Source organism: Eretmochelys imbricata, chromosome 9 (assembly GCF_965152235.1).
Source record: "Eretmochelys imbricata isolate rEreImb1 chromosome 9, rEreImb1.hap1, whole genome shotgun sequence".
NCBI lineage: Eukaryota > Metazoa > Chordata > Testudines > Cheloniidae > Eretmochelys > Eretmochelys imbricata.
In genome coordinates, this window is record NC_135580.1 from 91,020,015 (window position 1) to 91,036,772 (window position 16,758).

At 40.5% G+C, this 16,758-nt stretch overlaps 1 protein-coding gene across 2 annotated transcripts in view; it reads left to right on the plus strand.

Moving 5' to 3' along the window:
* Positions 1 to 16,474, plus strand: part of TBC1D8B (TBC1 domain family member 8B) — a 70,845-nt gene extending 54,371 nt beyond the window's left edge. Inside the window, exons 15-21 of one of the 2 annotated variants that reach the window (XM_077825788.1) lie at positions 147 to 215; positions 438 to 678; positions 1,698 to 1,763; positions 3,241 to 3,324; positions 4,536 to 4,592; positions 5,593 to 5,693; positions 11,230 to 16,474. In XM_077825788.1, coding sequence (XP_077681914.1) covers positions 147 to 215; positions 438 to 678; positions 1,698 to 1,763; positions 3,241 to 3,324; positions 4,536 to 4,592; positions 5,593 to 5,693; positions 11,230 to 11,643 — 1,032 coding nt within the window. In that variant the 3' untranslated portion in view covers positions 11,644 to 16,474. The remainder of the gene's footprint in view (positions 1 to 146; positions 216 to 437; positions 679 to 1,697; positions 1,764 to 3,240; positions 3,325 to 4,535; positions 4,593 to 5,592; positions 5,694 to 11,229) is intronic. The other variant, XM_077825789.1, reaches the window with a different exon arrangement.
* Positions 16,475 to 16,758: the final 284 nt, after the last annotated feature.

Consider the following 16,758-nt stretch of genomic DNA (forward strand, 5'->3'; position numbering starts at 1 on the left):
TAATTAATTGTAAGCTGCAAAAAATCTGTAGAAAAATTCAAACAACCTCTTAATGTGAGCTAAAATCTTGGAGAGCATTGGAATAAGACTGTAGAGCAAAGAGGGGGAAAGTCACCATTTAATTTTTTTATTTTAATTTATTTTAGCTGCGTGTTGTGTCCCAGGATGTAAAATTCAGTCCTAGTGATCTGGAAGAGCTTTATGAATTATTCAAGGTAACGTGCTGTTTTTCTTTAATGCCCACATTTGCAAAATGTCTGTATTTAGGGTCAGGTCTAATAAGGAATCGTCACAGATCCAACCCAATGAAAAAGAAGATTTAATATATACACTTTACAATGTCATCTTCAAATAACACTGGAAACAAATTCAAATTTTTTTTTGCCCAAGCAGAATTTTCCTTTCTCCTGGTTTAACTCTTTGCCTTTTCTTTGTAGAAGGAGCATTTTCTGTCTTGTTACTGGAGTGCAAATAGCCCAGTCCTGAGACACCATGACCCCAGTCTGCCATATCTGGACCAGTATCGGATTGACTGCCAGCAGTTCAGGGTCCTCTATCACCTCTTGAGTCCATGGGCACATTGTGCAAACAGGGACTCTCTTGCACTATGGACATTCAGATTGCTGGACGAAAACTCCGATTGCCTTATAAACTTCAAAGAATTTGTCTGTGCACTTGGTATGAGAATATCGAATATATACACTGTATTGACAAGGGGCTTGATCCAGAGAGGTGCTGGGTTCCCTCAATTCCTTTGTTAACCATTGGAACTGAGAGCGCTCAGTATCTTCAGGATCAGGCCCAACTATGGACTAAATTGAGCCACCTGGCTTACAGAGTATATTTATAACTTCAGATGTGGGAGTTGTGTACGCTGGTTGACAACGGTTTAAAATGATTAGCGCATTCTCTGGCTGTGCTATCTATATATAAAGTGGGCAAAGCAGTTTCTGTTAGCCTCTAACTTCACATGATAGTAATTTTTCTGAAATATTGGGCTGAAATTTTCCATGCTTGGTCTATATTAATGCAACTTTAAGTATGAAATTCCCGAAAACTAGGAAGTTCAGAAGTTCACGTTTCGAAAAGCGTTAACTTGTCCATATTGCACAATCTGTCTGACTGATGAAAAATACTTTGCATGCTATGTATCATCACACAGACAGTACATGCATCCCAGCCAAGTTAACATAATTTTTACTGACTTTTTATTAATTTAGCTGTGAATTAAATGCAATCTTAATGTTGCATTAAAATTTTTTTTTTTTTGCATCTGATATTCTAGAATGCTGTTATGTAGGAATAAATATTTAACAAAAAATCAAAAAAACAACATCAGCACTGTGTGATGTGATTTCCTTATATGGCAAGTACATTGTTCTGTGCATTCAGCTCTGCCTAAATTTCTGGCTGCCATGCCTCCAATTTTAACCATTACTGGGAAGGATTCTGTAGCTAAATAAACATGACTCTTTGTCTAGTTACTAAGAGGAGGTTTAAAATGTGTTAACATGTTGTAAAACATCACTCAATTCACAGTATAGACAAACCCAAGTTCAGCTGCATGGGATAGTACTTTCTTTCAGCCTCCTCTCACATGTCTAACTTCAGTCATGTTTCTGTGTTCATGCTAGTAGGGTTTTTTCTCCAAGCTTTGAACTAATTGAATGGAATGTCTTGCCTTTCTCCGCTAACAGATGTCATGTATAATGGAAGTTTCACTGACAAACTAAAGCTGCTTTTTAAGCTGCACATTCCCCCAGGTAAGTTTGTAGTAGTGTTTGAGGGTTTTTCTCTGGGCTACTACTCTCTTTCCATCCCTCTTTTTCATTCTTTGATTTTCCAGGCCTGCATGTTCCTTCTTGTTTAACTAGGACAAAGTGCACAGTGCAGACCCACAGCTGTAGTCCCAGGGTCTGCTTTACCCAGTGTGGTGTATTCCACTGGACCAGGAAGGAGCTAGTATGTTCCTAGAGCACTTCTGCTTTATTCACAGGGACAGACTTACCCATATGTTGTTTGAACTATCAAAGAGCACTTGTCACTGAGTTTCTGTTATACTCTGGCCACTCTTCAGAAGACTCACGTTATTATTTTCAAACACTGATTTTGCTACTAAATTTGCATCTTAGCTCTGTATTGACTTGTCAGTGTTTTGCCTTGAAAAACTGGACGGAGATGACATGGAAACATGCAAAATCTGGTTTGATTTTAGAGGTGATTTAGGACTATAGGACTTGAAACAGTACTTAATCCAAATGATAAAGCCCAGGTGAAGTCTAGGAAGGGAGGTCTCCATCTAAAGATGCACCTTTTTGTAGAGACATTTGTTCACTAAAGGCCTAATCCAAAGCCTACAGAAATCGATGGGAGTCTTTCCATTAACTTCACTGAGTTGCAAACCCCATTCCTAAGACCCTGTTCAGCAAAGTACTTAAGCCCGTGATTAATTGTCGTAATTTCAGTGGGGTTAAAGCATGTGTTTAAAGTTCAGAACATGCTTAAGCGCTTTGCTAAATTTGGGCCTTAATGTGGAAAATGTTCTGAGGAAAGGTGGGATGTTTTGGGAGCTTAACCACCAGTCTGGGAGTCAAGTAATTGGGTTTCTTTCGCCAGCTCTGCCAGATCTTGGGCAATTCCCTTTACCTCACAGGGGGATAGTGAGTTTTCCTCACTTATGTTTCTAAAGCACTTTGAAATCCTCAGCCAAAAAGTACTAAGCCCTGAACCTGCAAATGGGTCTGCACAGGCAGACCCACTGAAGTTTGCAGATCTCTAGAGGAGTGGATGCCTGCACCTGTATGGAGCCCTGCTGACTCTGGTGGGGATCCACCTGCACTGATTCTGTTACAGTATCAGGGCCTAAATCAGTGCGGTTTGTTTATTATTAATTAAAAATGTTTTGTGTTTCCATGTTCTTTCAGAAACCTTTACTAATGGCTGTTTGCTGAGCATTTTGGTGCCATTAGTTTTGAGTACAACTTAGTCCAGCAGTAGGGTTTGTACTGAGGAATTTCATCTCCAAGCACTTGAAGAGTGTGCTAAATGTTCTATGTTCTTTTCTTTTTACTGTTGTTTCCTTTTTTTTCTCTCCCCTGCCCCCTCCTTCAGTTCATGTAGTACTGAGAAACAATAAGAAAGTTTCTTGGCTGTCACTATGTTGCCCTTTCCAGTATGTTGATGACCCAGGTACCACTAACTATGTCCGCTTTCAATTGATTGCACTAATTTTTCCTGCAGCTTTTACTGAAGTGGAATCTCTAAGCCCTTCCAAAGGTGATGATCTTTCAAAAGAAGAGCTGATTCATTTCAGTCAACTCAATGGTAAGCCCCAGCATGCTTGGATTAGTACAAAGAATTAGTGATATTCTATTAGCTCTACTGCAGTAGAGCTCAGACGCCTTAATCAGAACTGGGGCCTGTTGTAATAGGTGCTGTATTAATGCCTATGAAGACACAATTCCTGCCCCAAAGAATACTTATGTAAAATGTACCCCCCGATGACAAGAATCTTTTACAAAAGCCCCACCCTTGAAGATCATATATATCCCACAAGGCAGTGTAGAAGTTCTCCACAAATATCCACCTACTCTCTTCTCAGAGTTATTTTTTCTGTATCACTATGTGTTGCCTCAGGCTGAAAAGTTGGTTAATGGCTAGATTCTGTGGAATACCACAATAACCAGTGCTTAATTATTATTTCATGTGTTTATTTGTATTATGATAGCATCTAGGAGCCCCAGTCATGGGATATGGAGGTGGGTGCTGTAGAAACATACAGAACAAAAAGACCCAAGGAGCTTACAGTCTTAAGACAGGAGACAGCAGGTAGATACAGACAGATGGGAAAACACAAGAACAATGAGAAAATACTGGTCAGCATGATAGGCAGTAGTCTCAGCACACCAGAAGCCTAATCTTTATTAGGTTATTCTTTAACTGCTGACTGTACGCTTATCGCTATACTCAGAAACAAAGGAAGACTCCCTGGCCCAGGGAGTTTAACATCTAAATCCATAATCTTCTTGAGGCGTCTTTTGAGGTTTCAGAAACGTCCTCCTCCATTTCTGAAGTCCCATGCAAAAAGAGGCGGGTCCAAATTGCTGGGGATCTATACAGAACATTGCCTTTAGGAAACTCAGTCATTTCTCTTCCTCGGAGTTGACTTCCCTTTTCTCCTTCATAAGCTGTGTGTGAGAGGTTTAAATCCACAGCAGCAGTACAATATCTGCAGTAAACATTCCACCAGCCTCCACCAGTGTTGAACACCTGGGGGCAGAGGGGAAATGGGGAGAATCGGAGACTATGCAGCTGACTCTAGCTCCTTTTGCAGTCTCTAGCTAGCTCTGCAGTATGGTTAGCAACTCTTACTCTTTGGTGCATCCATATAGCTTCTTTGACGCAACTGAGTTCAATATACAAGCAAGCATGTGTCTTAAATATCCTTGAAGAAGGGAATTTTGATAAAGGGAAACACAGTATAAACTCAATCTGTGAAAGAAACACCAAATACTTTTTCTTCTCTTCAAATGTAGTTTCCTCTCCTGTGGATAGTCAAGAAGCTGATGCTTTGAAGAGAAGCCCAGAAAAAGGTAAAGAATCTCGATCAGCGAAGTCAGACACTCAGTGACCCGGTGTCGCCTTTCGGAGAGAGAAATGTAGCATCTCTGCTGCATGGCTGCTCCTGCATGATAGCATTAATGTCTAATCTCTTTGTATTGTTGGGCTTACTCAGGGCAGTCCACAGGTAGGGGTTATATTCATCTCGATGCCACTTCATCCTTGGTCTGACTAAGACTGTTGAGTAGGAACTTGACTGAGGGTACCAGCTCATTTCACATAAGTCACTAACATTCACCTGTTGACTTTTTGTCATTTCTGTCTGACCTGGTGTAGATTTGAACTGATAACTTGGAGGAGAAACATCTGCGTCTATTACCAGCTGAGACATCATATGATTCTCTTCCCCTTCCCATGGTTTAATTCAGGTTTTAGAAAAACCATGAACATTTATTACTGGATTGATACAGATTGTGTGGTCAAGTAATTTCAGACTAGACATTGTTTAAGTTCATGAGGAAACATATCGCCTTGACTCTTTGCAAAAATACTGCTCATCTTTATGGGCCAAAACTGGTACTTCAACCTGAACTCCATAAAGGCTTTGGAGAGAAGTTGGATTTGAATTCTCAGACCAAAATCTGCCCCTTCAATTGGATCCCGAGCTTGGCTGGCAAACAGCCAAAATCTCACAAGGAAAATTGACCTCAGGAGATCTGTACCATTTTAAGATTGTGGAAATTCACAAGATTTCGGCACCTCTCACTGGCACTGTCAGATCTGAACATAAACCCTAGCCCCGACTCTGCTTCTCACCTAAACCTTGGCCTAAATCTCAGCCCATGTGTTTTCATAGTTCTGTATAGGAAACTTGTGCCCTGGTTATATTTCTTTCCTTTAATATATGATGCTCATGTCCAAAAGAAAATATAAGCCAAATGTTCCAGGACACATGTGACTTCTTAGCAGAAGATGTTCCCAAGTGGAATGTGTCAGAGATCCATTAGTTCTGAAATATTCTTTTCTCTCAAGCAGGTAAAGAGAAGATTGATATTCAGGCCTATCTGAAGCAATGGCAAGATGAACTTCTTAAAAAAGAAGAAAATATTAAGGATTTGCCTAGAATGAACCAGGTAAAACTGTCTCTCTGACTCCTGTGTCAGTCTAGTTTTTCACTTTCTCTATCCTTGAGATCAGCATAATAGTTAAAATGCAGTGTGTTCCTTAGGGTCTCTTCACTTTGAGTCCTATACTTTAACCACTAGACTGTATTTCTAAACTGTTATAATCCTGGCTGAATGTTTTCATTGCCTCTAGTATTCATTAAGGGCACTATGTCTAAGTGACTTAGGCCTGGACGACATGTGGTGTCAGCATAACTGTGTCAATTAGGTGTTTGATTTCTTTTGCCAATAGTTATTCCAGTACAACCCCAAGAATGGATGCATACCTCATACTGAACCACTATAGTTAAACGGTACAAATTTTGTATAAGGGGAAGCCCTCAGGAGCACAAGTCACTCGAAGGGCACTTCTGAAAGTTCCACCATAAGGGTCCATTACAGGTAGCAAGCTGTTCATTCAGGTCTCCTTCCCATAGTTGGGACCCTCCTTCCAGATGATGTTGGGGTATCCTCTCACACTGAGGTTACCTCTCCGGGGAGGGAACTCCAGTCGTTAGGAAAAGGCAGGTGTTAGTAATGGGAGATTTGATCATTAGAAACATAGCTAGCTGGGGTTGTGATGACCGGGAGAACCGTATGGTGACTTGCCTGCCTGGTACGAAGGTTGCGGATCTCTCTAGGCATCTAGATAGACTTATGTGTAGTGCTGGGGAGGAGCCAGTGGTCATGGTACATGTAGGCACCAATGACATAGGGCAGGGTAGGAGATATGTCCTGGAGGCCAAATTTAGGCTGCTAGAAAAGAGACTGAAATCCAGGACCTCTAGGGTGGCATTCTCAGAAGTGCTACCAGTTCCACGCGCAGGGCCAGGTGGACAGGCAGAGCTTCAGAGTCTCAATGCGTGGATGAGACGATGGTGTAGAGAGGAGGTGTTTAGATTATTAGATTTACTGGGGAAACTTTTGGGATGGGGGAGCGTGTACAGGAAGGATGGGCTCCACCTAAACCAAAGTGGATCCAGACTGCTGGCACTAAATATTAAAAAGGTTGCAGACCAGTTTTTAAACTAAGAGATGGGGGAAGCCAGTTGCTGCAGAGGCGCACGTGGATCAGACAGAGACTTTTCTCTTAGAGGAGAGTCTATTGATAGAGATTCTCTAGGTTTTAGTCAGGAGGAGGGGATGAAAGAGGACAAAGTATGGGCCAGATCAGACAAGAAACGTTCACATAAAGAATCTGACACATCAGAAAAGGGCAGACAAATAAACAGTGACAAGTTTTTAAAGTGCTTGTACGCAAATACTAGAAGTCTAAATAATAAGATGGTGAACTGGTGTGCCTCATGTTGAAGGAGGATATTGATATAATAAGAAAAGGAGTACTTGTGGCACCTTAGAGACTAACCAATTTATTTGAGCATAAGCTTTCGTGAGCTACAGCTCACTTCATCGGATGCATGCACTTCATCTGATGAAGTGAGCTGTAGCTCACGAAAGCTTATGCTCAAATAAATTGGTTAGTCTCTAAGGTGCCACAAGTACTCCTTTTCTTTTTGCGAATACAGACTAACACGGCTGTTACTCTGAAACCAAATTGATATAATAGGCATCACAGAAACGTGGTGGAGTGAGGACAATCAATGGGACACAATCATTCCGGGGTACAAAAATATATCGGACGAACAGAACAGGTCGTGCCGGGAGGGGGGGCGGGGAGTGGTACTATATGTGAAAGAAAATGTAGAATCAAATGAAATAAAAATCTTAAATGAATCCACATGTTCCATAGGATCTCTAGGGACAGTAATTCCATGCTCTAATAAGAATATAACAGTAGGGATCTATTATCGACCACCTGACCAGGACAGTGATAGTGACGATGAAATGCTAAGGGAGATTAGAGAGGCTATCAAAATAAAAAACTCAATAATAGTGGGGGATTTCATTTATCCCCATATTGACTGGGTATGTGTCACTTCAGGACAATATGCAGAGACAAAATTTCTTGATACTTTAAATGACTGCTTCTTGGAGCAGCTGGTACAGGAACCCATAAGGAGAGAGGCAACTCTCGATCTAGTCCTGAGTGGTGCACAGGATCTGGTCCAAGAGGTAACTATAACAGGACCGCTTGGAAATAGTGACCATAATATTTAACATTCCTGTGGTGGGAAGAACACCTCAACAGCCCAAATCTGTGGCATTTAATTTCAGAAAGGGGAACTATGCAAAAATTAGGAGGTTAGTTAAATAGAAATTAAAAGGTACAGTGACTAGAGTGAAATCCCTGCAAGCTGCACAGACACTTTTCAAACACACCATAATAGAGACTCAACTTAACTGTATACCCCAAATTAAAAAACACAGTAAAAGAACTAAAAAAGAGCCACCGTGGCTCAACAGCCATGTAAAAGAAGCAGTGAGAGATGAAAAGGCATCTTTTAAAAAGTGGAAGTCAAATGCTAGTGAGGTAAATAGAAAGGAGCATGAACACTGCCAAATTAAGTGTAAAAACGTAATAAGAAAAGCAAAAAAGGATTTTGAAGAACAGCTAGCCAAAAACTCAAAAGGTAATAACAAAATGTTTTTTAAGTACATCAGAAGCAGAAAGCCTGCTAAGCAACCAGTGGGGCCCCTGGACGATCGAGATACAAAAGGAGCACTTAAAGACGATAAAGTCATTGCGGAGAAACTAAATGAATTCTTTGCTTCAGTCTTCACGGCTGAGGATGTTAGGGAAGTTCCCAAACCTGAGCCATCTTTTGTAGGTGACAAATCTGAGGCATTCTCACAGATTGAAGTGTCACAAGAGGCGGTTTGGGGAATTAATTGAGAAACTTAACAGTAACAAGTCACCGGGATCAAAGGGCATTCACTCAAGAGTTCTGAAAGAACTCAAATGTGAAATTGCGGAACTATTAACTATGGTTTGTAACCTGTCCCTTAAATCAGCTACTGTACCCAATGACTGGAAGATAGATAATGTAACACCAATATTTAAGAAGGGCTCTAGAGGTGATTCCGGCAATTACAGACCGGGAAGTCTAACATCAGCACCGGGCAGATTAGTTGAAACAATAGTAAAGAATAAAATGGTCAGACACACAAAAGAACATAAATTGTTGGGCAAAAGTCAACATGGTTTCTGTAAAGGGAAATCATGTCCTACTAATCTATTGGAGTTCTCCGAAGGGGTCAACAAACATGTGGACAAGGGGGATAGTGGACTTAGATTTCCAGAAAGCCTTTGACAAGGTCCCTCACCAAAGGCTCTTACGTAAATTAACTTGTTGTGGGATAAGTGGGAAGATCCTTTATGGCTTGAGAACTGGTTAAAAGACAGGGAACAAAGGGTAGGAATAAATGGTAAATGTTCAGAATGGAGAGGGGTAACTAGTGGTGTTCCCCAAGGGTCAGCCCTAGGACCAATCCTATTCAACCTATTCATAAATGATCTGGAGAAAGGGGTAAACAGTGAGGTGGCAAAGTTTGCAGATGACACTGAACTGCTCAAGATAGTTAAGACCAAAGCAGACTGTGAAGAACTTCAAAAAGATCTCAAAATATGAAGTGATTGGGCAACAAAATTTAATGTGGATGAATGTAAAGTAATGCACATTGGAAAAAATAACCCCAACTATACATACAATAGGATGGGGGCTAATTTAGCTACAACTAATCAGGAAAAAGATCTTGGAGTCATCGTGGATAGTTCTCTGAAGACGTCCACGAATGTGCAGCGGCAGTCAAAAAAGCAAACGGGATGTTAGGAATCATTAAAAAAGGGATAGAGAATAAGTCGGAGAATATCTTATTGCCCTTATATAAATCCATGGTACGCCCACATCTTGAATACTGCGTACAGATGTGGTCTCCTCATCCCAAAAAAGATATACTGGCATTAGAAAAGGTTCAGAGAAGGGCAACTAAAATGATTAGGGGTTTGAAACGGGTTCCATATGAGGAGAGATTAAAGAGGCTAGGACTTTTCATCTTGGAAAAGAGGAGACTAAGGGGGGATATGATAGAGGTATATAAAATCATGAGTGGGGTGGAGAAAGTGAATAAGGAAAAGTTAGGTACTTATTCCCATAATATAAGAACCAGGGGCCACCAAATGAAATTAATGGGTTGCAGGTTTAAATAAATAAAAGGAAGTTGTTCTTCACTCAGCACACATTCAACCTGTGGAACTCCTTGCCTGAGGAGTTGTGAAGGCTAGGAGTATAACAGGGTTTAAAAGAGAACTGGATAAATTCGTGGAGGTTAAGTCCATTAATGACTGTTAGCCAGGATGGGTAAGGAATGGTGTCCCTAGCCTGTTTGTCAGAGGGTGGAGATGGATGGCAGGAGAGAGATCACTTGATCATTACCTGTTAGGTTCACTCCCTCTGGGACACCTGGCATTGGCTACTGTCGGTAGACAGGATACTGGGCTGGATGGACCTTTGGTCTGACCCAGTATGGCCATTCTTATGTTCTTATGTCTCCTGTAAAACCACCGCCCCAATCATAGTAAATCATACAAAGCACCAATCATAGTAAATCATCGCTATTGATTATTAAAACAGATGCAGTCCATAATCAAGACTTTAACCATGACAGAAGTTCTTGTTTTGTCTCACAGAATTGCTGTGCCACATGGTAAATGTTATACGACAGGGTTCATCTGTTGTTCCTGATACAGAACTCTAAATATCGCAGTAGCAAACACACCAGAAGGGGAACCTCCATAAAGTTTTTCTTTAGTTAAGGACAATCCTGTGAGCTGAGTTGTGCCCATGCATTTTCCAAAGGTTTATATGAGTATTTCTCAATTGACTGAGAGTTTCATACAGACCGTTTTTATTGTTCAGGTTACTTTTGCAGTTAGCATAAGATGAGCGGGTGATGCGAAGTTATACTTAAATGCGGGAGAAGGGCACAGGGCAACAGGAGCATGTGATCAAGTAGTTGTCGTCTTGGTCACCATTTCTCTGGTGGTCTAGATGAGAGAGTTACTATGGTAACTGCTCACTTCAGTTATATTGCATGTTAAATCTGCTGTTTAATCCTTGTCTGAGACAAAAGACAAATCTTGCCATCTTCATTCCATTTCCATGCTCAGTTATTTGACTAAGTGTTTGCAAGAGTTCTCTGAACATGACCTTAATTCCTGTTTATAACACTCAGCCTGGTTCTAACATATTCTAACATCAATGGGAGGGGAATAAAAAGATCAGTCTTTTCCTGACTAGGACCCTTTGTTTGGTTCTAGAAGAGTGTCTCAGCAATCACTTACCCGTTAGGAGCCTTTTATAGGAATGATTTTAGCGCCATTACAAAACAGCTCTTGGATGGATGTAATAATGGTCCATTCTCCCTTTTGTGTAAGGTTAGGCATGTTTCAAAGGGAGAATGGTCATTGTGCTTTTAGAGGATGCTTTTCCATGATCAGTTTTATTTTAAGAAGGTGGAAATAAAGAATACCAGCTAAACAGAAAAGCCTGTTGCTAGGGCTTTGAGTTGATGTTCTCTGAATAATCTCCTCTTTAACTCTCCCTAGTTCCAGTTCATCCAGTTCTCAAAGACTTTATACAATCTGTTCCACGGGGACCCTGAAGAGGAGTTGTTATATTGGGCTATAGCAACTGTCACCAGCCTCTTGCTGAAGATGGAAGAAGTTGGGAGAAGACTACAAAGCCCCATCTCACCAGCCAAAAGCCCAGCTTCTGCAGCAGAATTTGGCACTGACAGCCAGAGCACACCGAAGAAAGACAGTGCACCCCAACAGACTGAGCGCAGGAGTGTACAAAGCCCTCGCAGAGATGACCATGAATGGTCTTTTGCCTTTGAGCAGATCCTGGCATCCTTGTTAAACGAACCAGCTTTGGTGAGATTTTTTGAGAAACCTCTAGATATAAAAGCCAAAGTAGAAAATGCTAAAACTTCACAATTAAAAGTGAGAACCAGAGTATAGTTCTTTTTCACCTTTGCACCCTGTGTAACACAAAGGCCATTGTTATGGAAAGAGAGCATTGTTTATATTGAGAATGAGATTTGAGGATTTAGCTTTAACTACCAGATAACAATATGTTTTGAAGTAATTAAAAACACTTTGAAGCACAATCACATCTTTATGTTGTTCATAAGTTTCAGTATAGTTCAAAAACGACAGAAAAGTAAACTGAATTTTTACCATATTATACAAAATATGCAATATTACTAAAGAATAGCAAATGTGACCCATAGAGGGCACTATTGCAAAACTTTCTGTCCGACTACTATTACTGGTTGCATATGTCTTAATTCATTGTTGTGATGAATATGATGATTTTCTGCCATCTTCATTTATAAGTAGTACTTGACATCTAAGTGTTTTACTTTCAGGCTGGTTTAATTTCTAAGTAACCATTTCTAAATCTGCATGTAAACTCACCAACCCAGGGCAAAAGCCTCAGTACTAAGAGGAATAGAGTTTTTGGACTGGTAGCCTTGATGGTCACAGGAGCATTGTTGATAAAGAAGGAAGTTTCCATTCTTTTACTTGTTGCTGTACTGTAGTGTTAATCTTTTCTTTATCAGACCCCACTGGCTTCTAGTGAATAGCTGGTGTCAGAGCTGGGCCTGAATCTATGCAAAATTCAGACCAGAATTCTGATTTCCCAAATGGCACCATTTCTACACTGGATCTGTATGCCCTAGGATTTTGGGGACCCAGATTTTGCAGCTCGGGTGTGATTTCCATTTGAGTAGTTTCCTGCATCAACCCAGATGAGTAGGTTACCCCTCCCTGCCAACATTCTGTATCCCTGAGATGCAAGAATGGGGGAGTTAACTGATGCTCTTGTGGCTCCCCTGTTGAACAAGGGTGAGAAAGCTGGGCATGGATCATCAAAAGGTGTAACTTCCAGTCAAATGTATTCTAGTGTACTTGCTGGAGTCGCAAAGAAACTGACAGACAATGACTAATCCTTTCTTTCTGTATAAGGAATTAGGATATGATGTAAAGCACTAAAATTTTATCTGTATCCACTTGTAGGCAGGGGAGGGATAGCTTGCTCATCTGGACCGTGTTGGAGAAATACGTGATTTTGTTTGTCTCAAAACCCAATAGTAGCCATCAACAGCCACCTCCTAATAAGTTGAATTATGACTGCTGAGCCAGGTTACTGACCTGCTGCAGCAGATGCTGCTTTGCTACCTTTGAATCTAAGCTCAAGCTTGTAATTGTTCATCTTTTGCCATTGGTTTTTCCTTTTGGATTATTACCACTGTAATAGTTTATATCCATCGGGACAAATAGCAGCAACAAAATCCTTCGGAGTCTGAAAGTCAGGTTTTTTAATATGTCAGCTGGAAAAAAGCAACTTTTTTGAGTCATCATCAACGAAGGAGCTATCTCTTTATTGTAAGGATCCTTTGAGGCAAGCTCTGCCAATTGTTACGGAGAAAAAGTGTTGACTCGACCACTGGGTAGCGTGCATTAAAGTGGGTTTGAAGAAACGGGGGGGGAGGGAAAGCCTTGTATTTTTACAAAAATGATAAGCTGCAAATGTTGTTACGTAGTAAACTGCTTAAAAGTGCATATTTCTAAGGCATGAATTACAGTCTTTCATGAAAAGCAGCACTGTTTTTATAAGGTGTGTGTTATTTGTAAAGAATTAGGACAAGAGGTGGTACCAATATTAGGTGCTTTTTCTATGTTGCTTACACGGAGTAGAAACAAAAGTAAGATTTCTGAACTTGGCTGTATATTGCAAAACAATGTTGAAATTCTGTCACTGTGAGTGGGAGGAAAGTTACCATGCCTCCTTGAAAGAAGCTGGAAACAGTTTTGTTCCTGGTCAATATCCATGAATGTGTATAACCATTTCTTCCTAATCTCAGGAATTAATGTAAATTGATCTCAACTGAAGGAATAATTTAAAAAATTGGATGATAATATATACAGCAAGTGAAATTAGGCACCTTATTTTAGAAGCTTAAATGTGGCTTGAGGTTATATAATTTTGATTTGTATATCATGGATTGAAGTGTGAAAATCCTATATCCTTTCACATGTATATTTCTAAGGCAGAGATGGATACTACTGCATGGATCTGTATATCTATATTTACTAATTGTTTTCACTGCATATTTTCACTGTTTTAAAAACAAAAAGCAGGTAACTTTTGATGTTCTGGGCAAGGGCTTGATTGATCAGGCAAATCTTTACTCACGTGAGTAAACAGTGTGCAAGCAACCCCATGGAAGTCAACGCAGCTACTTGTGGGAAAGGCTGAGCAGCATCAAGCCATATGTTTTTAATTTCAGGCTTCATTGTGGGTTAACAAGTATGGCGTATTTGCCAAGCAAGATAAGTTAAAGGCTTATTGAATTTTTGTAGTGGGCGGGGAAACAAGTTATAAAAAGAGTTAGACGCAGGTTAAATTATATGCAGGAAGAAGGTGTTAAAGAAGTCTGCAAAATGTAGTAGATGTGATATTAAATGGCTGTTATGCAAAAATAGGCACTTTTTTTTACAAATGTCATGCACTTTCTATTTAATATTAGTCAAAAGGACCATACAGAAAGCCAATTATATATCAATTCTGTACCTGCATCTAAAGTATAATTATCACACATGTTTATACACAGAATGACCAGCATACATGTAAAATCTGTTTAAAACTAAAAGTTAGGGCTGTAATCATTCGTTTATTTTTTATTATCCTAAGAGATTCTTTTTAGTTGTTTGTTTATTATAGATTTTTGAACAAAGAAAATGTAATGTTTGTTTTTGTCATTCCTTTATACACCTGTGTTCTGGTCCAGCAAAAAATTGCCTTGACCTTCTGTGCCATGTGAGCTCTAGATAGTCGTGATTGATGGGTCAGTCTTGCAGGGCAAAGCTTCCTCGAGGAAATCATCTTTCTGTAGGATGGCATGGCGTTGCGCAGTTGCTCTAGTGGGAAGAGCTCATGAAACTCCAGGTGCTTGGAGGCTGCGGACCAGCTTCTGATCCCTCTCACACCAGTTCTTAGTCCTGATCTGGAACATCCTTAATATTTAGTACTAAGTATTCAAGTGTAGGATTTGAAGCACGTGGGTGAGTGTTTGCATGAGGTCAGGGGAGAGGATTTTGCTTCACACAGTGCTGAGTGAGTTTAGAATCCGGCCCTCTGTCTCTTTCCTACCCCATTCATTGTGGAGATGGCCTGGCTAACAAAATATATAGAAACTTAGTTGGAGGCAAAACCCTTTTCCTCCTCCTCCCCATTGACTCTCTGCTGTGGGAGTCCCTACTCTAAGGTGACAAAGGAATAATAGCTGGGCTAACCACTCTACTTACAAGTGCTCTAGTGGAGTTAGCAGGCAGGCATATCTGCACCTGGGAGCTTTGACCCCTTTAAAATTCTCTGTGGTGATGCAGAGAGTAACCCACACTCCTGGGTTAGGATATTGTGGGAGACTGCACATCCCCTGGTTTCTTTTGAATAAGCCCAATTGCCAGATATAGATGAGTATTGGCCTGAGCAGAGGTTTTGGCAAAGATCCAGGCAGTTGCAGAACCTACTGAGCCACTGCCCAGAAGGAACTTCCCATTGGAATCTTCAGTAACTTTTGTAAGGGTCGGCAGCTAGAGGTGATTTTTACCCTAGGGAGGGCCCCATAATATCCTCCCCCGCCCCCCCTGCCCCCCCCCACAACCCGACATGGCCAGGCATTTTCATGAAAAAAAAGTTCCCTGCTTTTTTGGGGGGGGAAATGTATATTGCATCCAAGATAAAACTGGCATTGATTTTGGGGGAAGTTTATCTGGGTAGAGTTTTGCTAATATTAATGTTTTTTTATTCATTTTAATTTCTTAAATTGGATTACTTGGTATGTGAAAACATCAGCATGACTTCAAAGACGATACAATCACATGGTTACCCCACTATGTCAGGTACTGAGAGCAGGTCAGGATGATCTTTTAGCGATCAGGATGATCTTCGTAATCCTCCCTCCCTCGGGCACTCTTACTGGGCATATAAAATGTCTCTCTAAAATGAGTGAAGAAAAGCCAAACTACCAATCCAAGGGAACGGCTAACAAAAAGGTAGTGTGCCCCTGAGGCAAGTGAATTAAACAGGTTCATTAGGGTGTTTTTTCACCTACCTCAGCAGCACAGTCAGGACTGTGGCAGGATTGACCACCCTTCCGGACACACTGGTGACTTTTTAATAGTTTCAGCTGGGAATGGCAAATTCACTGGGGCGCTCCCACTAAAATCACTGGGTGTTACCTTTACAGAGTGAAGGAAGAGCAGAACCCAATATTGTAATTGTTTGAAAAAGACGAGCACTTTAATGTTTTCTAAGAAGTTAGGGGTGAGCACAGTCATATGGTACTAAAAAGCACTTAAGGTTCACTCCATCCAACACAGTAATTGTTCAGTACTTGTAGATGGCCATAACATACTGATCTTGTTTTTAGTAGTTTGCCGGCATGGCAACTAAGAAAGGGATATGTTTGTTTACATTAATAAAAGAGCCTCCATCCAATTGTACTATACAAAATTCTTATATTTAATTGTAAATGTTATTTGAGTAAAAGAGTTTCTTAACAGAATTATTCCAATTTATTTCCAGAGAAATACGATATTTTGTCTTTTTGCTACAGTTATATCACCAAGAATGCAAACCATGTCTATGTGCCGGCACGTTGGCTTTTTATACAATGTACTGTATGCAGTAAAAGTACTGTAAGTAATGAGGTGTCAATAAACTTGTTTCACTTAAGAAAATAAATCTGCTTTGGAGGCATGGTGTTCCCTTTGCACTGAGCTCCAGGTTTCCTGTAATGTTTAATCAGCATGGGATTTTCAAAAGTGCCTTCGGGATCCCAAAGGCCAGTCCCATCCTTAGGACTTACTAAAAGCAGAATCGCTCGAATTTACAGTAGTAACAGTGAATGCCGCAGTGAACTACTGGATTTTGCGAAAGGCAGCCTTACCCTTTTGCAGGAAATGGGAATTGTGAGTGTGCAAAGATTGCAAGGTTCAGGACCTTAGTGAATGAAATGAAACTTTCCAAAGGTGGGACCCTAATTGAGAAGGCTCTGCCTTCAG